Genomic DNA, 21,479 nt, shown 5'->3' with positions numbered 1-21,479 from the left:
TCTCTTTACGGTTTATTCGCATTCTTTGTGATTCTTTGAAACGGATGAACTCGCAGCAAACATTGTGCGACAAACAAAAGAAGTAGCCAATAAACATAGTGGAGGAAGCGGACCGCGAACCATGGGAACGTACATAGACGAAACGTGGCCGTTAAAGCAAATTATTACGGTAACATCGATAGAAACCTCAAAGGGGCCCAAGTCCGGTCTTGAATTGGCCCGCTTTGCCAGAGTTTTAAGCGCTGTCGGAGAAAATTACAGCCCTCGAAAGTGTCGACACGCGTTCGTGGGCGTTCTGTTTTGAAGGAATTGAAAGAGGCGGAATTGCCACGCTACCGGTGCGAAACTTTCCCCTTTGTGCGTCTCTGACAAAGGCTGCGACTTCGAATTTCGTTGACGTTGCACACTTCGCTCGGTATTCGCGGCCGTCGCCGTTGTCTCGCGAAATCGTACAGATACCGCGAAACCTGCTGCAACGCGGTTGAAAAAATTCACGCAGGAAAATTACGTGCTCTTAAGCAGGAGAGCGAGATTTCGGAATTAAAAACTGCGCCTACAAGGTCTCCGCCGTGTAAAGTTTGGGCGTGTTTCGGGTTACGCAGCTTAGTAATTGGCCTATTCAGATCGAGTGCAATATTTTGACGTGGTTTCGTCGGTGACACGTGCGACCGACAAATTGGCAAGCACGTGCCGGTCGACTTGTGCGTAAGGGAGAACCTTTGTCCGATTTAAACGTTACCCCGTCTGCCGCGCGTAATGCGGCCGTAGGTGCGATCGGTTGATTCTTTATATGAGCGTGATTAACTTAATCTTATTAACGCGAACTTAACCGATCGGTCGTTACTGTTGAATCCGGGGGGGGAGCGGTCCCGTTCTTTATAATAAAGAAAAAAAATATAGAAAAAAAAGAAAAACGACAGCGGGGGTCGGAGAGGAGCTTTCCGTCATCAAGAACTCCGTCTCGAATATAGTGTAAGCCGAGAAAGAGCGCGGGGCCCGCGATGGCGCGGCTAGCAAAGGGAATAAACGATGCCAAGAAATATCGGCAAAAATTACGACGCGTAAAAAAAGCAGCAGAGGAGAGAAGGCTCCTCTCTCGAATGCTTTTTCGTTCCCGTCGTCGTCCTCCTCGTCCGAGCCGTGAGATGATCAAGGGTCCGACCTCCCATTCGATCTCTCGATCTTCGACGTGCACCCCCGACCTACCCCGCTATCCTCCTCCGGACGTTTCGCGCGTCCGTTCCTCTCTCGTCGTTTTCGTACCCTCCACCTTACTTGATCTTCTGTTCTTTCTCCTCCGCCTCCTCCCTCCTTCTTACTCTTACTATCTGTTCACTTTCTGTCTCGCACATACATACGCGCACAGCCATACACATTATTTCTCTCCCTCTCCATCGGCGTCTTCTTCTTTTTTCCTCCCTCGCGTGTTTTGCCAAGAGCCCTCACGGGCGGAAGCGTCACGTACTGCTCTGAAACAAAAACGTAGCGACGTCAAATGCGATTACGAGAGCTGCGAGAGCAGCTCCAGAACGCGGATGCTGCGCTAGGTTAGGTGGAGAACGGCGGTGAAGGTGGGCGATGGCAAGGGGGACGAAACGGGGCGAACGGGAGGATGAGGAGACGAGGCCGACGAGGCGAGGGGGACGGTTCGTGTCGAGAGAGGACGGTTACGGGGCGGGAGGGAGACGAGACGATGAGAGGGTCGCGCGCGGGTGAGTGAGAGGGTGGCAGGGGACAGAGGGGGGGAACGCGGACGCTTATCAGGGGGATGGAGAATTGTCGGAAGGGAGGACGGGGAACGAGAGAGCGAGCGAGAGAGAAAGCCGGGGTTGGGCGAGATTCTGCGAGGGCTCAGAGCGATGGCTCGGGTGAAACGTGCACGTGTATATGTGTGCGCTGCACGTGTGCGTGCGTTAGTACACGTACGTGCGCACGTATGCCTGCATGTGTGCACGTACGTGTGTGCAGCACGCACGTAACACCGTGGACCCGACGTTCGCGGGTGTGGGTGCGCGTACGTGCGTGCGAGAAAGTTTAGCGCGCGCGTCCGGATGCGTGCGCGCTCACGCGCGTGCACGCGCGCGAAAAATCGATCCTCGCCGTTCGACGCGTGCAAATCGTGGACACCAGGCTGCGAACCGGTAACTCCGGAGGTCCGTGCGCCGGTTAATTACTATTATCTCGAATTTCGCCGCAGTATTATAGTTAAGCAATTTCTCGCCTCCCCCTTCCCCTGTCCCCGTCTCCGTACTTTTCTTTTTTTCTTCTGTTGTTTTTTTTTCTCCGTGACGGAATAACGTAAAAAAATAATGAACTTGCATATTCTTCGACCCTACCTTCCCATATATTATTTAAAAAATCTGTTCCTTAGCAGTTTTTTTTTTCGTAAATTAAAGGAACGTTCTCTAGAATCAAGAGGGAATCACTAAAATTGTAGAATTTTTTGTAAGAGATAGAGAAAGAGAGAGAGAAGTAAGGGATCAATAATAATTATATATTAGCATATTTTTTTATTACGCTAATAGGTATATCACCTTTGTAAATTTTTTTTTTCACGAGCGCGTATTGAATAATGGATAAAATCTAGCTGAAGTTTATATCGAATTAATATTTTTTTAATATCACCTTTTACATTATTTCTGCAAATTGATATTAATAACAGAAATAAATGCAACGCTTTTTCAACGCAGGATTATTTCATGAATTACTACCAAAATAGATTAGCGGTATACAAGATCGATCGATTTACTTAGAAACTCGTGAAACGCTTTACCGTGGTCTGCGTTTACGCTTGCGTCTCTTTTACGTTGCATCGTAATTAACAATAACGATGGCACGCGATTTCTGAGGCATTTTAATCCGACGACGGCCTCGCGTGTTTCTTTCATTGAAGTGGGACCGGGGGGAGGGAGGGAGCGGGGGGGAAAACGCGTTTTCTCCATTCACGAAAGCGAAACGGAGTAACTTACTTTTCGGCATGACACCCGTTAGAATTAACGTTTCAACGTTGGCGACCGGGGCTGACGATGGTCGCCAAGCCTCCATTAAAAAGTTGTTAAACGCAGCCTGACGGCGCCCCGCGGCAAATTGGAACCCCATCATAAGTCTTCCTTGTATATAATGTACATGGCTATTAGAGCAAGCTATCTACAAGATAGTGAGATCGAAGTAATTAAGTATTCGACGGAGATATTTTGATCAGGCCGAGGAGGCCGACCGATAAATGTGTGTGCGTGAGGGAAAATGAGAATTTCCTCCCTCGCGGCTGGAAAAATACGTTAAAACGGGATCGTTTAATAAGTTCATTACGTGCAATCGGCATTTCCAACGATTTCTTGATCATTGTCTTACGTATACGTTCAATTGCAAATTTTTTTTTATAAAGACAGTATAATTTAAAGCTTTAAAAATTAATAATTTAGGTACAAGGAACTCGCGGTCGATCGGCAAGCATTTTTGCATTTAGAAATTAACAGCGCGTTTATTATTTAAAACGAGAAGAAAAGCATCTATGGTTGTAAGATTCCACGCCGCGAAGACTCAATAAATTTGTTTGACATTTTCCGTTCATTCCTCGCTCAGCGCCACTTCTTTTCCGGGAGAGGAAAAGCTCTCGAACAAGTTCAACGTTTTCTACGTAACGCTGACTGGAAACTCTTGGCCAGGCCAACGGAGAGGTTCAAAATAAGAGAAAAGCACCGCGTAAAAAGCATCGAAGTGGTACGGCGCCTGGCGAGGGAGAGGATGGTTTAAAAGTACATAGGATGGAAAAGGTGTGTAAAGGACGTATAGGTAATACTGTAAAATGTAAAGCTGTGCACGCGCACCAAAATCTACTTCTCGCCTAATGGAAAAGTCACTTATTATAACAAATAATGTACGTAAATTTTGCCAGTTTTTCCCGAATAGTTTGTCGGTGGATTCGCGTAGCGAAGATACGTAAAATTAAGAATAAAACGAAAAGAAAAAAAGTGTACTTTTGATTAATTAGCACTTTACGTCTTCCGTTTCTTCGAAAATCAGTCCAACGATGGTGCGTCCGAATTAATTAAATATTAATTTTAATTTTCACGATCAATGATATTTGATTCAAGCCGAGGAATTATTCCCCAGAAACATGACAATTTAAATAAAATATTATTATATATATTAAAAAATAATAAAATTCGGTTACGTTTCTTTACTCGCAAAAAAAAAAAAAAAATCCCTGATATTACATTATCAGGCTTCGCGGAATGGAAGCGCATAGCAATACTTTAATTACTTATGAGGCTAATCGCTGTCGAAGATTAAGGCGGTCACTCGAGGGAAGCTGACACGTATGTTACATCCACACAAGAAAGTAATCGACGCATGAGGGAGGGAGAAGGGTCTGGAAACCGCGACAAGTCGAAAAACCGCCGTGCGGCATTTCCAATTCTTTTTTTTCCTTCTTCCTCCGGGATAGGCCCTGCACGCGCGTCGGCGCGGCACCGGGTCAGCTTTCAGGCTCCTAACGCGGTTAAGAAAATATTTTTAAAATAATTTTGCACTTAGGTCCCCCCGTGCCGTTGCCCGTCGCCGGACGGAGAAGCAACATACGTAATGTGCCGCGAGAAAGAACGGGAAAGAGAGAACGGGTAAAAGAGTAGTACGGGAGGACGCTTTACAGCTTTACCCCATTCCCACATGTCTCGCCCCCTTACGTGTGTTTAACGAAAAAAAGGAAGCGAGAGAGAGAAAGAGGGAAAAGAGAGCTAGTCGGTGCGGGATGTAACGATATTTCTATCATTTAACACACCGAGTATAATCCGGACGGAATTATGCGGGCCCGTCACGTAGATTAACGCGAATGTTTGCGACCGATTGCGACACGTACAGCTAGGTGTTGTTTAATTACCCGCGAGTGCAGCTGAACCCGTGGACCGGATTGATCGCGCGAAAGTAGTAATTAATATGTAACGCAGCTCGAGATAATCAGATCTGTTTGGGCGATTCGAGCGAATCGAGCCAAATATCAACGATTGAAAAAAAAAAAGAAGAAGGAAAAAAAAAGAAAAAAGAAAATAGAATCAAATTTAATAACGTCCCGAAATTAATTAAAATTATTCATGTCGCGTGTAAGTCGAGAAAGATAAATATCGAAATAATTCTCCAAAGTGAGAAGTATTCTGGCAAATTAATATTATTACGTCTTTTTTTCTTTTTTTCTCGAGACGAACTTTTCACGGAAAGTACAATGCATAATTCCTCATGTATTCATGTGTCTTCGTAAACTTTCTTTGCTATCTCGCACCTGTCGAAAGTTTTGATGTATTATCATTTTTACTGCGAGGCTATAAAGAATTTCACAGGCAACGTAATACTTCTGCAGAATTATCTCATCCTTCTTTTATCTATATAAAACAAATTAATTTCTATTAACAATCAATCGTACTGAAACAATATCTGTATTCGCAAGAACGTCTCTATCAAATCCGCGCGAGTGAGTCGAGCCGAATCGAAAAGAATACTCCTTCAACAAGATTTATTTCTGAAATTGACAATACTTAAATTAAAGACCGATTAGAAATTAACTACGAAGTCAGTCAATTAAAACGATCAGTATCCTATTAAGAAAAAAAAAATACTTCTACCAGATCGTTCTCGATCTCGACGCAAGAAACTAGCCACGATGTAAAGCGAGGTCCTTTTAATTCTTCGGTCGATCCGTAATATTACAATTAAATCGAACGAAAGTAATGGATAGATAGCCGCGCGGGGGGCGGGGCGGGGAGGAGGAAACGGGGTGAGCGGCAAGCGTGAGCCTACGTGCCGCGCGCTAGGTATATTCCTCCCACTACTCCCACTCTCGCTTTGTCCTTCTCCAGCGATCGCGCAAGCACATGTACGTATTACGCACTGTACAGCAACCGCGTGTCCGTGCCGAACCGTAATACGTATTTGCGTATAACGAAACCTCCCGTCGCGAGAACTATCTTCTTCTCATAATTCTCCGTGTGAGGAGAACGCGTGCGATCACTTCTCTTTACCTTAAGTAAGTTATATTCTTACGCGTTCATCTCCGCGAGGTAATCTTTTCGTTTTAGAAGTGTGTTGCGTAGACTCGCGCAGCTTTAACTAATTATTTGGATTTTTTGTTCGCAGGGACCAGTACGAGGACCAAGTTTAAGCGGCTGAGAGGAAGCTAGAACTGTTCACTCTGACGGGAGGATGTTCTGAGAGGAGGAGGAGGCCTCGGATAGGCATCGTGCTTCAACGGAGCAACTCTAGAGGTAAGAATCTCTTTTTTGAAACGCTGAATTAATTACTTGTCGTTATAGAAATACTTTATTTTTAATTATTTATCTGATACGTCGCTTAGAAGCGCGTGCATTCTTTTTTAAAGACTGAATACTTGTAGCATCTTTATACTTTAATTTTATTTTTTTTTTTGTTTCAGATCGACGCAGCTGCATCCATCGCCGTCGACGAAAGTGTCGTTTTCGCCGATATTGAGAATTATACGAACCGCAGCCGGTTCGTCGGTCGGTCCGGGAGTTCGGCATAGTATTCGGGCGTTATTTTTTGGCGTGGCTTTATTTTAATCGCGAGTGCCAGACGGAAATGCGCGACAGTGTTAAAAAATTTTCGCGATTGTAACTTCACCCGGTCGCGTTCGCGAGTTACTTGTGCGCGGAAGGATGACTCGACACGTCCCATCTGAGAGGAGGAGCAGGCTCGGGAAGGGCATCATACATCGGCGGAGCAACTTATAGGTAAGCATGAATTTTAAAAAAATAAAAAAAACTTTTATCTTTTTTTTTATTAATTTTATTAACAAATATACTGGCGTGTCTACATTAATGTTTTATTTTATGTTACAGTCACCGGCAGAATTCTTCAACTCCGCTGAAGCTCATGCAGATTGGTGAGTTGCATGGTTTTCTTTTCCGTAGTTTATTTGGTGGTAATTGGGATCTCTTAAAAAAATAGCGCACACACGGTTTTTTCTAGTAAAATAAAATGAGATAAAGACAAATATTCAATTTCGCAATTACAATCTTTAAAATCTTTACCAACTTCTTGTTTTTCGCACAAACCTCGGCATAAACTTCGTTAAATTATATTCGTACTTCTATTATATATATATTTTTCTCTCTCACTCTCGTTTGTCCTCCCGATCGGTCGCGATTCGTGCACGGTCGATCGAACTAACGAAGGGGGGCACGGTAGAAATTGAGGAGGAAACCTTCGTCCCCTTTTTTTTTCGTCCGATGCGCGATTCCAAGCGGAAGAGAAAGATAGAGAAAAGCAAGGAAGCGGAGAGCGCGAAAATCGCGGAGCACGAAAATCGGGGAGGAAATGCGGAAAATCGCCTTGGTCGTCTGCAATCACGCTGCCGGTGAGAGAAATTGCCGCGGACTATAAGGGAACGCTCCCGTTCTTTCTCTCTCTCTTTCCCTTCCATCCCTTTCGCTCTCCCTGCATTTTCCTCGACGACGAGAAGACAGCCTGATTATCGCAAGAATACACGTGTATGAAGGTGAATCGCACGGAATATTACGTCAGTTGCTTTCCTCCGCGTAGACATTCGTCGAAATGATCCTGTCCCTCTCGAGCCGCATAAATATGTCGATCAGACGTCCGCGGCTATCATCCCTTAGCAATCGCGACGGTGCGCGGCCCGTTATCGATACTCAATATGCGCCAATAGTACACATTAACGAGTTTAATTAGCGCTCTGAGGGCACAATTTGTGCGAGCCCTCGAATCCGGAGCGAAGTTCGCGGGCACCCCGAGCCTCGTCGGCATGCAAGACCGTATGTACATTGAGAAATGACAATTTCGACGGATTTGGGGCTGCACGTTCGTCAACTCTTGCTAATTCGATTTGCACGCTTTACGAGCCCGCTTAGGCAGCTTTGCGCGGATAACAATAGCGGGATAAATATATCAAAAAATAAAAAAAAAAAGAGAAGGGAAAAAAAAGAGAGAAAAATTTGAAATACTTAAACGCTGCGAGCGTGTGAAAAAGTCTGTTGGTCTTTCCATTCGATCTGCAAACCGTTCGCAAAATGCAGCGTATTTGCAGAAGAGATTAACCCGTGCGCGATAGGTTGCCTCGTACGGAAAATGCATACGCGTCCGCGAAATGTCATGCGGAAAATATACACACAAGTCGCCGTTAATTGCCGGCCTGATGGCACACGGCCTTACGCGGGGCACGCGAGATCGAACGGAATGGGGCAATGGCGCGTGAAAAGCTCCAGATAACACAGCGATATTTCGAGCGGCATATCGGCAAAGCTCAAAGAGTTAATCGTATGTCCGCGAGGCAGAGGACAGGACGGGGGAGGCAGGGAAGGGGAGGAGAGGGAAAAAAAAAAGCGCCGCGAGCCGGCCGCGCGTGTATTTTCGATAATTATTCGACAGTCGATTTGCGTGCGGATGGACTGCGCATTGCGGGGAGGACGGGAGGGAAATCGGGCGAAAGGGGGACGCACGGGGGAGTCGAACGAGACCGGACGAGAGCGGTGAGCGGGTTGCCAGGGAGGTTCGAGGGGCCGAGCGGGGGGGTCCGGGGGGGTAGACGCGATTGTGGGGTCGCGGGGGTGGTTTCCGAGAGTCGCGTTCAACCATCCGGAAGCTATGAATATATTATTTGACGGGCAGTTTCGGTAGACTCCGATCGGATGGAGCATCGATCATGGCTGGCGCATCCCTTTGGGCCATTTTCATGCGTCAGAATGCGACACGCCTGTGATCGAGCGATTGCCGCGAAAATAAAAAAAATAAAAAAAATAAAAAAAAAAAGAGTCAAAGAGACGGGAGGAAGACGGGTCGGAGGGGAAAGGGAGAAACGCATACGCGGACGCGTGTCGCGAAAACGCTCGCAAACGCAAACAATGCTGGCCGCGTAACCAGAGCGATATTTTTCTCGGGCAAAATAAAAAGGGAAAAAAAAATAAATCATAGAGAGAGAAAGAAAGGTAATCGCCGAACGGTGCGATGTTAAAAACAAATTAGATGCCGAGCGGCACCCCGATCCCCTCGTTCCTTCGGGACGTAAGACAGTCAACAGGTAAGCGGAGCACGCGAAGCACGCAAATGCACATCTGCGAAGACCGATACGCGAAGATAATCGAAGAGCTACTCCACTGCGACTCCATGCGCCCTCCTTTTACTTTTGTTTCCTTTTACCATTGTTTTCCTACCGTTCAATTGGTAATTAGAATCTATTTTGCACACGTTTCTTTTTTCTTTTTTTTTTAAACTCGGTGATACACATATCGATATTTTCACGCCACACATCGCTTACCACGTTTGTCGTGCAATTGAAATTTGTAGAAACCGATAAACAATCCGCTGATTAAATTAATTCCATTCGTATAATTATTAGAAGAATCTCGTCAAAGGCTACTTGTACCTTTTCTAATTAAATAGTTTGAAACTGCAGTTGTTGGCCGAACTTAAACAATCTCGGGCAATGATAATCGGAATTTTCGCAAAGATAGATTGCCGCTCGGAGAAAGGATGAAGATAATGAGTAATTAAAATTACAACGAAATCTCCGTTCGGCAGAACGTTCCGCTTTCTACAGCACACCGAGAGCTCACATTTAAATGCTATGAAATGTAGTATTCTCTTACTTTGTAAATGACATGGGAACTTCTGAAGTAATCTTTAACAATCGCATGGATTATAGGCTTTGATAAATTAATTTGTGAAACAAATACAATTTTGCAAAATTACAACAAATACAAGTCATTTAATCGATTGATTCGACCGAAATTTTTCTCGGCGAATTTAATAATAATTTTATGCACAATGTAATAAGTTCTTTTTTTTTTTTCTTTTTTAATATCGCGAATGCCGTGAAAATTATCGCGCCATTTTCCGATAATATTACATTTATTATTACAAATAACGGTAGTGATAAAAGAATAGAGGCTCTGCGGAGAAATCGATTTCCGTGCGAAGAGAGATAAATTTACTTAAAGTTATTCCATTATTAAAAACTTTGTTAACGTGATCTAACATTCCGGGAATCGTATGATTAAAACGCATCCGTGGGCGGTAAGCTGTTCATGGAGAAATCACGATGGGTGGTCCTTTCTTCGCAGTAATCGAGTAGAAAATTCAATCGCGATCTGACTTTCGCATGGCTAGTTTCGCTCATTGTTATTGATTCGATTTTCAAAAGATAGCCTCTGCGGGAGGAAGAAAGGAGTGTTTTCCAATCGATCTCTTTCTTCGTTCTGCACTTCGTCGCAGCTGTCAGCATTGGGTTTCGTTCGGCTGCGCATCGATTTACCTTCCGTTTCCCGTCATTTTTCTCTCCGAAATGTCCATGCGTTCCTTGCGCGCGTCAAAATGACGTGGGGAATTATACGAATCCGTAATTTTTTTAGCAAAATTTTAACGCCAGATAATGCGATCTACATGGGTAAAACCACATAAAACGTATGAGAGTAACTCGGTGGAAAAAATTTTTTTTTTTTTAATAATTTAATTACAATTAAATTAAATATGTCTCATTAAAAATGTAGAATAATTCCAACTAAATTTTTTAATAAATTTATTAAGAAATTTTTAGGTTTAGTTCGCGATCATTGATATTTAAGAAAGATCTTCATTAGTTAGGGCTGTTAGGGGTCGAGGGTATAGTACGACACCAGAATTAATTTATCGCAATTGCGAGGGATCATAAGCATAGTGTTAAGCACACGAGGGAGCACGATGACGTGAGGTGCACCCCCGAAAAATTCGGTACCGCGGCGCGCAAAGGGGGGGCGGAAGGGCGGGGGACGGGGGAAGGGGACAAACGCGGAACTGGAAGATGCAGTCCGACGTAACCTTTGACGTCGGGTCGCGTTGCGTTATAGTCAGCGGGGCGCGCTTTGAAGTCGCGTGTATTTTAATGCAACGGCGAACTGTGCATATCGAGAGACTGCTGAATTAATCGCAGGGCACTCTGCGCGGGACGAGGCAGGGCGGGAGGGAGGAAAAGAGAAAGAGAGAGAGAGAGAGAGTGAGAGAGAAAAGGGGATGAAACGGGGAAAACCGACCGGTAGAGTGGGATAAGCGGGGACAGGGGGACGGGGACGGAGGGTGAAGCGCGGACGAGACGGCCCCGCTTTTCTGGGGCACGTGCCCATGGGTATCGGTATTTCGGGGTGCGTTAATACCTCACTATCCAGACGGATAGAGAGAGAACAGAGCGAAACATCCACTCCTGCACATTGTTTGCGGCTTGGAATCAATAAAAGCATAGCTTTAGGCTACGATGGTCGCCATGGCAACCGGAGACCCATCCGTGTACTATCCTACTCGCCTCTCTCTCTCTCTCTCTCACACTCGCTCTCTCACACACTCTCACACTCACTCTCTCTCACTCTCACTCTCTTCCTCGTCCTTTTTCCTCTTCCCCGTCGTTCCTACGTCACCCCCGCGTTGCCCGCAAACCCCCGCAGTTTATCTCCGTCCCTCTTCGATCTTCAAACACGCACACCCTCTGTTCTTCTCTGTTCTTCTCTCTTTTTCTCTCGCACCCCTTTGAACCGTCGCATCTGCGTGATTCTCCCTTTCTCTTTTCTTTCTTTCCACCGACTCCTCAAAAATTCTAGTTCGATCAACAAAAATTCGTAGCCATGAAGCAGTGCCCTTAAACTTGCATCGTTCTTACGATTTTATTACGACGTTAACTGCGATTTAGATTGTATTTCTGATAGACCAATGGCTCGGTGTTCTCTTTGCGTTTATATTCAAAAATAAAATCTTAAACTTTTGTCGCGCGCCTAATATATTTTAATTGAAAAATCTGCGGATTTATTGCCACGAGAATAACGATGAATACAATCCGAAATTACTGTTATCTTTCGCGTAAAATTTGCATTCGTGCAGCAAGTAAATAACGACGACATTAATAAATATTGTCATTATTTGTGTCGTTGCACGAACGTGGACGCATGCAACGGGATATTTTAATATCCCCAAAAATATATATTTACCTGTGCCGGTATGTAGAAACAGTTATGTAACAGCGCATAATAAAAGGCTGAGTTTCCGTACGCGGAGCTTTCAGTTCTTGCCGTGCGGAATGAAGGGGACCGAACCGCAAGTAATAGCAGAAATATTACTGACGGTACCACCGCGAATTTTGTCTATATAAAATTTTCTGTAAATGTAATATTACAGCTTTGCGTAAGTAGTTATTGGCTGCGCCCACATGAAAGGAGTGCGAGGGGGGGAAAAAAAAAAGTCTCTCTTTGAGACTTTCCCAATTTTCAGGCACTGTCGTTCATATTCATTTAGGAAAAATTAAAGCACTTTTGCATGCAAATTTTAGACAGATTTAGTTCACGCAGTGGACCTTGCTGCGTTTACGATCGTGTGGAAAAGAAAGTTAAAAAGTTCACTAAAGTGTTAAATAACGGTATTGAGAAAGGTAAAAAATTTTTATTGAATTAATATTTTTTTTTTTTATTTTAATAAAGTTTAAGAACATATCTAGAATGTATTTGTAATTTTATAAAAATTATTTTAGATACAGATATAGATATATATATACAATATATTTTATATTTCATGAATTTTACATTTAACTTGATCGACCTGCGGTTGCCCTTTTTCTCGCGGAATAAAGGCAAGACCGGCGAAGGGTTGATTTCGACTGAAATTCCCTGAGTTCCGGTAAAATTCCCTGACAATTTCCCGGCTTCTCTGTGAAATTCCCGGGGAATTGTAGACTCCCCGGGTTCTTTTCTGGACGGTGGACGCTGAGCGCGGGCCGAACGAAGTAATCCGCGCTCTTATTCCGCGCGGTAAAAGAAGCGAGATGATCGGATTAGCCGACTTTTCGCAGGGATTTGGACGAAAAACCAAACGAGAGAGCCCGCTCAAAGAGAGCGGCCGTACGTTCGGAGCAACTCGTCTAGCACGCAAACTCCGCTGCAAAAACGTCGATAAGCGCCGCGCGCTTCTCGGTGATCAAGTACGGAGAGCGATAGCGGGGCATTCGTGGAATCGCGCAAAGGGATCGAGAGAACGGAGGGTGGATCGAGCAGTCGATCTTCGCGGGCGGGGTCGGATCCATCACCGGCCGGGTCGATCGGCGCACCACCGCGGGGCATCGAGGACAGGGCAAAGGTAAACGCCGTTCGCCACCTGCGCTGTGAGATTCCGGGGGTGCGCCGAGAGGAACCCAGGTTAAGAGCACCCGATCTGGCGCTCCATCTATGCCGCACGGGGGGTGGCGAAACCGCACTCCGCGAAGGGTAGTTCCGGCCTAGCGAGACGCGCGACACCCGTCGATATAGTCACGGCCAACACCGAATGTCCACCAGGATCGAGTAATACGGAATATATCGGGTTTCGCGACGGCAGTTTTGCGTATTGTTGAGACATATGTCCGATCTCGCTCTCCTCTCTTCCCTCCCCCTTTCCCCAATGACGCTGATAAACTTATCGCGGATGTATAAGCCCACATTCGAATAGCACGTATACACGTGTCGCGATATGCTTGACGTCATCTCACAAGTAATTTTTTAACATTAAAGGTATTTTTTTTTTTTTTTAATTATTAGTTGCATGTTTCTTATTTTTCAATTTTTTTTTTGAGTTAAAATATTAAGCGTGTTCTTTTTCATACCGCGATTTTTATAGGATGACCTAATATGTAATGCAATTAATATGCTATTACATGACGTATAATGAAAATATTATTTATGCGCGCCGGGTAATGACATATTTGCGTTTTATTGTTCCGATTCTAAAGCCGAGAGTTGTATCAGCAGCGAAATAACGATTCCCTCATTTAGATTATTCCAATTAAAATTCTTTCGAAAATTTATACGACCCAGAAATTGTTGATAAATCACGCAAGATGTTAACAAAAAGCAGAGCATATTACTTTAGAAGTAATAGAACATTTTAGTTTACTAATTTTTTCGAAAATCGTGAGATTAAATAAATGAAACGGAAATATAAAAAGAAGAAGTCTATAAAATCAGCGTTATGATCCCGTTAACACCTGTACGTTGCTAATCTCGCTTCACGAGACAGATTACCATCAAATCCGTAGATTCACTCGCATTCACGAGATCGTCATCGGTCTCGACGATCGGAGAGGATTTCGAGTGAGTGCAAGTCCCCTGTAAGGCGACACAGGTACATATGGGCTCTCCCATTGTGAATGGACCAAATGATATAAATTATTTATAGATTTCGACACCCAAAGAAAGAGAGAGACAGAGGCGAGAGCGAAGGGTACGCGGAATTGGGGTGCGTCGGGACGGACCCTCCGGGGGTCCGCTCGCGCATCGGAAACCCCCGGGAGACTCCCCCGCTCTCCCCTTAGCATATGCATTCTCGCTTCGAGATCACCGTAAGCCTATATAAAATTGATTTCTAAGTACCCCATATTCGTGTCGGCCTCGTGTGTCCTTTAACACCTACGTACATCGGTAGTTTGTCCCTTTCGGTCCCTATTTCTTTTTTTTTTTTTTTTTTTTTTTTTTCGACACGCTGCGACCAGAATAAATCGTCTTCGCGACGAATAAATAATTGATTAACAAGAAAAAAATGTTTTAGTGTTTTTCATAAAATGTTAAAGTATTTTAGGCGTTATCGAATAAACATTAAAGTAAAAAAAAAATATCGTGCGGTCGAGAGTTGAGATCTTAGTTTAGTTGTCTTGAGAAAAGTTTGTTGAATGCACGTCGAACACTTTCAAGCCTAGTCTTGTAGCAAATCGGGATGGGCCCGTGATCGTGCAGCTCGGCCCCCTGGGGTCCAATCTAAATCAATGGGCTTGTGGGTAATCGCATAATAATTACCGTGGACCCCCTCTACCGCCCATCTGTCGCTGGTCGACGGGGTGTTCGACCCTCGGAAGAAGCAGGCACTCCACACACGGCGACACACCCGATGAACATGTCCCAGCAGGTCCCATTGTCGATGGGCACCGCTCGGAATGTCGCGGAGTGGAAGACGCCCCTCGGCAGTCGCCGCTCTTTCCGAATTACACACACCCGATCAGTACAAACCACCGTAAAATGCAATTCTCAAACCAATATCTTACTTCAGCTTACAAATTAACTTGGTCAGAAATCGATGCGCAACTTGTAGCATACTCATTGTTTTTACAAAGTACACGTGGTAAAAGATACAACAGCGCTATCAACATATTGTTTCAGTTAGCGAAATGGGAACGATATTCCTAATCAGCATTTACCTCGGCCTAGTGACCGGCCACTTTCGTGGACCCCATCATCCAAGAAGCAGCGTGTCCCACCATCATTACACGCCGCAAAATGATGTGAAATTGACGCAAGACGCCGAACTTCTTCACGATGCAACGTGAGACGATTAAACAAATTAATTTTCTAAATAAATTTAATTTCTCACTAATTAATTTTTTTTTTAGACATCTGCAGGAAGATATGGGTGCCATGGCCGATACACTTGACTTTTCGAAAATGACTGAACAAGAAATAGAGTTCCACTATTTTCAGTACATAAAAATTGCTTTATTTATTCGTGTATATTAAAATCAATTGCGTATTGCTAACTTGGTTTTTTTTTATTTTAGGATTCACGACATTGACAATAATACCAAGTTAGACGGATTAGAAATTTTTCATGCTCTTCAACATACTTTGCACGAAGAAGACGAAATGCAAATGGATTCAGACTTCATTGTTGGTACGTTTAAATAAGATTCAGCATTTAAAAAAGTTATATGTACACTTACGTACTACGGCATTTCGTGCTAAAGTAGGTATGGAATAAAATTGTCGAACGCTCGTTATATTTTAGGACTAATAGATAAAGTACTAGAAGAGGATGATTTAAACAATGACGGATACTTAGAATATGTCGAGTTTGTGCTGGGAAGACAAAGAGATCACGTCGCGCAAGAAAAACGAAATAAGCTCAGAATCGGAACAAATTAAAACTTTTATAAATCCTTAAATCACCGAGAGTGATCTTTAATTATATAAATATTACGACGTACGATTAAAAATATAATGCTAGTATCAGCTTCATGAAAAAGAAAATTAAGAATTTATTTTCAGGGCAAATATATATTTCATACTTGTATATGAATAGCTTTGTATACAGTTCTAGCTTTTGGCTTCTTTACTTTTCCTAAAAATATGAATTTATATATCAGCATAAAGGATGTTCCGTTAAGATTAAACCCTTTTCCCAAAGGTCTTTCATTATTTGAATCTGTAACACATTCGAAGGTACATTAATCGCTAAATCGCACACAACATCTCTCTAAGATATCACAAGCAATATATAATTTATTATTACCTTTTCGTCTTCATTTTGTATTTGCACTTCTTTTACAGATATAAAATCAGGATAGGAATTTATCAGTTGCTTAATCCCAAGAATAAATTTCTCGTCAACTTCGAAAAACTGTGGCTCATATTCGTGAAATTCTTTAGAATTTTCGGTAGAATAATATACCTTATATGTATCTTCCTTTATTAATCTGAAACAGTAATAGTTATTATACTCTTAGTTTAAACACATCTTAAAATTATTTAACTTTTGTTGGAACTCACCTTATACAATGCAGTCTTAACAATCGTATCCTTGTCTCAGGCGTTATTTCTGCATGATTTTGGACACGTCCGTTATTAGTCATAATCTCACCGTCTTCCGCCACCGTACACTTTCGTTCATTTTTAAAAAGGAAAGGTGGCAGAAAATCATGAATATGATTCTTGGCCATCAAGTCAGCCGCGTTATCAATATCAATATGTTCTAACAATAAAGTAATTAAATTTTTAACACGATTCTTAAAAATATCTTTGTGAGAACTCGCGTCATATGCAGCGCCAACGTATGTCAAGTAATCTAAAGGTAGTCCTTCACGAAAACGGCAATCATTTTCAGCAGCTTCTTTTAAAGCTTGTGGAAGCACTTTTTCAAGCAAATCAGTCCAACTATTTTTTTGATATACGCTCAATGTAACATGCAAACTATGAGTATTGTCAACAGTCATTCCTTGGTGAATAGTTCCCCGCGGTAGATACAACAAATCTCCAGCTTTAACAATCGTGTCCAATATAGGCTTTCCAATTTCCGACTGATCAAAATTCTTAGAAGAATACCTCGGTAAATACTCATTCTTATTAAGCGGACGGTACAGCCTCCACCTCTTTTGACCCTCAATTTGCAATATAAATGCCTCTACATCGTCGTAATGTGGTGCGAAACCTTGACTATTAGGTGGTGTGAGATATAAATTGGCACCGACAAAGCATCCAAAGAATTCCTGGAGGGTAGCTGCAAAAAGTAAGAAAAATTAAAATAAAAAAAAAACAAAATTTTTTTATTTTAACATTATATTACTTACCATTTAACGAGTGTATCATGGGTATATATGTTTGAGGATTTAACATTCTCACTGAACATTTATTCTGATAATAATCCCAAACAATGCTTGGCAAGGCACGACCGGGAGGATTGTGAGTCTCTCTTACTCCATTAGAATAGGATGTTATATCGATATTTTTAGTGAATAGAATATGATTGGTTCTCAACATCTTATCTAATAAAGGTGTTGATACAATATGTTTATAATAATTATGTACATCCCTTTTCACATACACTGGAGTCTTTTCCCAATAATTACTGGTTTAAATAAAAGAAGAAAAAATATTAATGTGTAATATAAAATACATGTAATTTTAAAATATCAATTTACCTGAGAAATGTTTCTATATCTATAGGATCCAATATCCACCTGAATAATGCTTGACTATCTTGAATAGGATTTCCATTACTATGGTATTCTTCATTTGTTTCGTTGCTTATGTTATTTAAATGACTTACACAATTTATATCATTTGAATTGTTCTCACTGTCTTCAACCCTTTCTTTTAATATTGTGCCAGTTATCTGAGTAGATTTTTTTTTAGTCTTTTTAACTTTCTTATTTTGCTTTTTCATGATTTTTAATTTTAACTTTTTATGTATATTTCGGCTGTCATTTATCTTACCTTTTAATTTTATTTTGTTATTGGCATTATTTAATTTTTTTATGGATTTTATCTTTTCTGCAACAAACAAAAAATAGACATTTTAATTACTAAATAATCTTGATAACAATACCACTGTCACTCTTTGCAATAGTAATCAAGGTACCTTTAGGTTGTATCTGCAGATTTGCACCTTCAGTTTGTTTCCCAGCTTTCTGTTTTTTACGCTTTTGATTGGAAATTTTCTGCGAGTTTCGTTTCCTTTTCCTTTCGTTCAACTCTTTAGCGTTTTTACACTTTGAGTATGCTGCAAAGGCTGATACTGGCTCCATATTATCTAATATTCGTAACAAACATTAGCATTAATTTAAAACATCTCAGTAGAATTTCTAATACATAAAATATTATTTTAATTCGTTGCTTCTCGTTCGTCAAAGTAATCCGTCAGAAGCAGGTTAGATCATAGCACGTTACATTAAAATAATACAAAAAATTGTTAAACCAGTTAAGTAAATAAATTATTATAAAACCTTAGTTTTCGGGAAAATTACAACGTGCTTTTTTACTGTTGCACACAATAATTTTTATGCACTTCTGTTTTTAATATGCGTCCACGTGAGCACGAGAAATCGCTACTTACTTTTCCGTTTTTCAATCCGCGAACATCTACTACGAGTCGCCACCGTCGTAGGGAATGTAGGAACCTTCGTCGATAACTTAGCTACTTAGTTGACTGGTCGAGAACGAGTCCACGTTGATACGTCATGACTCAAGCCAATCGCACTCTGGCACATTATGGGCCGGCAAACTCGTTCGAACGCACTCTATAGTAAGTGATACAGAAATGGCGTTGATTGAAAACAGAAGTGATAAAATCATAATTTAAAAAATGCCGTGAGTAGCGTTGAGTTGTCGAGAGGAATATCTCCGAATAATACGAGTGTCTCAAATGGGTTGAATGACGAAGTGAATATACGTAGATCGAAAGTAAATGGAAGTACGTGGATACGTGTGAATAGGTTATATAATATTCGTGATTTTTATTGTAATTTTTATCGCGTTGGACATTTTTTTTATCAAATAATACTTTTTAATTTAATCAAGATATGCGATACATCTACATATAATAGATATTTACATAATGAAAATATTATATATGTATGTATTGAAGTAGCTTTTAATTATAATATACATAAGTATTAATTATATTAAAAAAATTATAAATATGTTAATTGACATGCATGCAAAAAGTGAACGTTTTAGATATTTATTATTCATTATTTTACTTTTATTCTTTCAGATAAAGGATGCCTACTCCAATTTACAATATTCAGTAATCTTGAAGAATGATAAAGCACATTTAGAATCAGAACAATTCTTCTAGAATTTATTTTTGAAGGTATTTAGTGCTTGTAAAAGTTATACTAATATGAGTAACATTACATCAGAGAAGATTTCGTTCCATTCAGTCCTAAGAATCAACAATAATGATGTTAAAGAATTTATTTGTGGTTGGGGAGCTGCTGTTATCAATGTTACTGTCACTTTTCCAATTAACAAAATCATATTTAGACAGGTATGTCTTGTTTTAATTTTTTATATAATGTAAATGAAATATAAATGGCACAGAGACATTCAAATATATATGCTAATATAAATGTTTGCATTATGACATGCAGATTTTGGAAGGAGTACCAGTGGATACTGCAGTTGGACAATTATCACAAGAGGGAGTACGTTTACTTTATCGTGGAATATTGCCACCTTTATGTCAAAAAACTCTTTCTCTCAGTCTGATGTTTAGCATGTATGAAGGATGCAAGCAGAGACTTTGCCTATTAACTGGTAATGTCATGCTTGCTAAAATATTAGCTGCAAATATAGCTGGTACAATGGAAGCTATTCTTATGCCACTCGAGAGAGTGCAAACGCTATTACAAGATTGGCGGTATTACAGCAAGTTTAAGAATACATCCCACGCGTTTAGATACCTGCTAACAAATCATGGAATAACGGAGTGTTATCGCGGCATGGTTCCTATAATTTATAGAAACGGTTTGTCCAACCTGATGTTCTTCACGCTGCGGGATCAATCGAAAGTACTGCTGGGCGAGCAAGAGTCACTGCTGACGAACTTTGTCAGCGGCGCCTTGATTGGCGGCTTTACCAGCACGGTGTTCTATCCGATGAACGTAATCAAGATACACATGCAGACGAAGATCGGCGGCGACTTTGAGAAGTTTCTGGCTGTCACTCGCGAGGTATATGTCTCTAGGAATCGAAGTTTAACTTCTTTTTACAAGGGCGTGCACTTAAATTGCATGAGGTCCTTTATCAGTTGGGGTGTGATTAACGCGGCGTATGATTTCTTGAAGAATATTATTTTTTAGATTATTTCGTAATAGGAAAATGCAATTTTATTTAGATTTATCTACAGGATACATTTCTTACTGTGTATATGTACTGAATACTTTAGATGATAATAGGAAATTGTACATACTTGTTTTTAAAAAATTGCGAATGTTGTCATTGCACATATTTCCTGCTGAATATGCAGGATTGCACATTGGAAGAAAGGTTTATTATATATAAAAACTGTGCTGTTATTTAATATGTATTTAAAAATATTAATTGACTGACTTGTTCTTTCTTTTTTTTCTTTTTTTTTAATGAACAAGAGTGAACAAGAATCAATTGTAATAAATTGGTGACTTTTTTTTGTTTATGAAAAAAGTTATAAATAAGCATAATATATTTAAGAAAACTTGATAATATTCTGCCTTTATAGACACATTTGGAAGTCATATAAGTAAATGTATAAACACTTAAAACATATGTAATCAATAAGGCAGAAAAGGAAATAGTAATAGGATTAAATTTAGGTAGACAATTTGTTTTTAATCATGAGTAAAGTGTTACCATAAAATTTTTATTATTTACGTTTATTTTAAAAATAATATATGTATAATCAAATTATCCTGTGAAACATCTTTTAAAATATTAAAAGTTTCAGAATATTTAAAAGCAAATGTTGATATTCAACAATAAATATGAACAATAATACCTGATGTAATATCGCGTCACAAAATATTCAAGTGATTAAAATACAGAAAATGTTTGATATTAATATAGCCTATATATACATATGTGATATTAAAAATGTGTCGAAGACTCGTCTCTTACAAAACGACGTTTTATTGGCACACATAGCGGGGAATCGAAGCAAAGAGATATATGTACATATAATTAATTATTTTAAATATAACAATATTTTTTTATACACCAATAATTTTATATATTATCTGTATAGCAATGAGACTTTTATTTCGAAATGTATGTGAAAGTTTACAATGTTGTAGATATAGTTTGATCAGAATAGGTACAACTCCAAGCGATGTACGATATATTAATTGCGTTATTTAATAAATTATTTTACAGAAAGTAGAAGATACGTTAAAGATCAATACGATACTCGAGACGCTGTGCCGCTACTCGATTGTCGGATAAAATCTGGGA

The 21,479-nt window shown here is 40.8% G+C and overlaps 3 protein-coding genes across 7 annotated transcripts in view; 2 read left to right on the top strand and 1 right to left on the bottom strand.

Annotated features, from left to right (window-relative positions):
- Positions 1–16,283, top strand: part of LOC139102996 (multiple coagulation factor deficiency protein 2 homolog) — a 43,876-nt gene extending 27,593 nt beyond the window's left edge. The window contains exons 4-10 of one of the 2 annotated variants that reach the window (XM_070657286.1): positions 6,127–6,254; positions 6,422–6,737; positions 6,846–6,889; positions 15,159–15,321; positions 15,389–15,475; positions 15,554–15,666; positions 15,781–16,283. In XM_070657286.1, the coding sequence (XP_070513387.1) occupies positions 6,880–6,889; positions 15,159–15,321; positions 15,389–15,475; positions 15,554–15,666; positions 15,781–15,917 (510 nt within the window). In that variant the 5' untranslated portion in view covers positions 6,127–6,254; positions 6,422–6,737; positions 6,846–6,879 and the 3' untranslated portion in view covers positions 15,918–16,283. Of the gene's footprint in view, positions 1–6,126; positions 6,255–6,421; positions 6,738–6,845; positions 6,890–12,532; positions 13,111–15,158; positions 15,322–15,388; positions 15,476–15,553; positions 15,667–15,780 lie in introns of those variants that run through there. The other variant, XM_070657287.1, reaches the window with a different exon arrangement.
- No66 (Bifunctional lysine-specific demethylase and histidyl-hydroxylase NO66) lies at positions 16,059–18,576 on the bottom strand. Of its 2 annotated transcripts, XM_070657256.1 has the most exons (7): positions 18,494–18,576; positions 18,130–18,300; positions 17,690–18,041; positions 17,339–17,616; positions 16,542–17,268; positions 16,285–16,468; positions 16,059–16,197 (listed from the first exon to the last, which is right to left on the bottom strand). In XM_070657256.1, exons 2-7 carry the CDS (start codon positions 18,293–18,295, stop codon positions 16,135–16,137), a joined length of 1,770 nt encoding a protein of 589 aa, XP_070513357.1. In that variant the 5' UTR covers positions 18,296–18,300; positions 18,494–18,576; the 3' UTR covers positions 16,059–16,134. The 2 variants fall into 2 exon arrangements, with proteins under 2 accessions (XP_070513357.1, XP_070513358.1); XM_070657257.1 differs by lacking the exon at positions 18,494–18,576 and having other exon boundaries at positions 18,130–18,310.
- A 188-nt stretch (positions 18,577–18,764) lies between these two features.
- On the top strand, positions 18,765–21,252 carry LOC139102992 (mitochondrial nicotinamide adenine dinucleotide transporter SLC25A51). Of its 3 annotated transcripts, none has more exons than XM_070657282.1 (3): positions 18,765–18,857; positions 19,264–19,539; positions 19,643–21,252. In XM_070657282.1, the coding sequence occupies exons 2-3, from the start codon at positions 19,393–19,395 to the stop codon at positions 20,351–20,353; spliced, it is 858 nt and encodes a 285-aa protein (XP_070513383.1). In that variant the 5' UTR covers positions 18,765–18,857; positions 19,264–19,392; the 3' UTR covers positions 20,354–21,252. The 3 variants fall into 3 exon arrangements, with proteins under 3 accessions (XP_070513383.1, XP_070513381.1, XP_070513382.1); XM_070657280.1 differs by having other exon boundaries at positions 18,783–18,960; XM_070657281.1 differs by having other exon boundaries at positions 18,783–18,982.
- The last annotated feature ends 227 nt before the right edge of the window (positions 21,253–21,479 follow it).

The sequence above is a fragment of the Cardiocondyla obscurior genome, linkage group LG05 (assembly GCF_019399895.1).
Source record: "Cardiocondyla obscurior isolate alpha-2009 linkage group LG05, Cobs3.1, whole genome shotgun sequence".
Taxonomy (NCBI): Eukaryota; Metazoa; Arthropoda; class Insecta; order Hymenoptera; family Formicidae; genus Cardiocondyla; species Cardiocondyla obscurior.
Note: the sequence above shows the minus strand (reverse complement) of the source record. Positions and strands in the feature narration are given on the sequence as shown.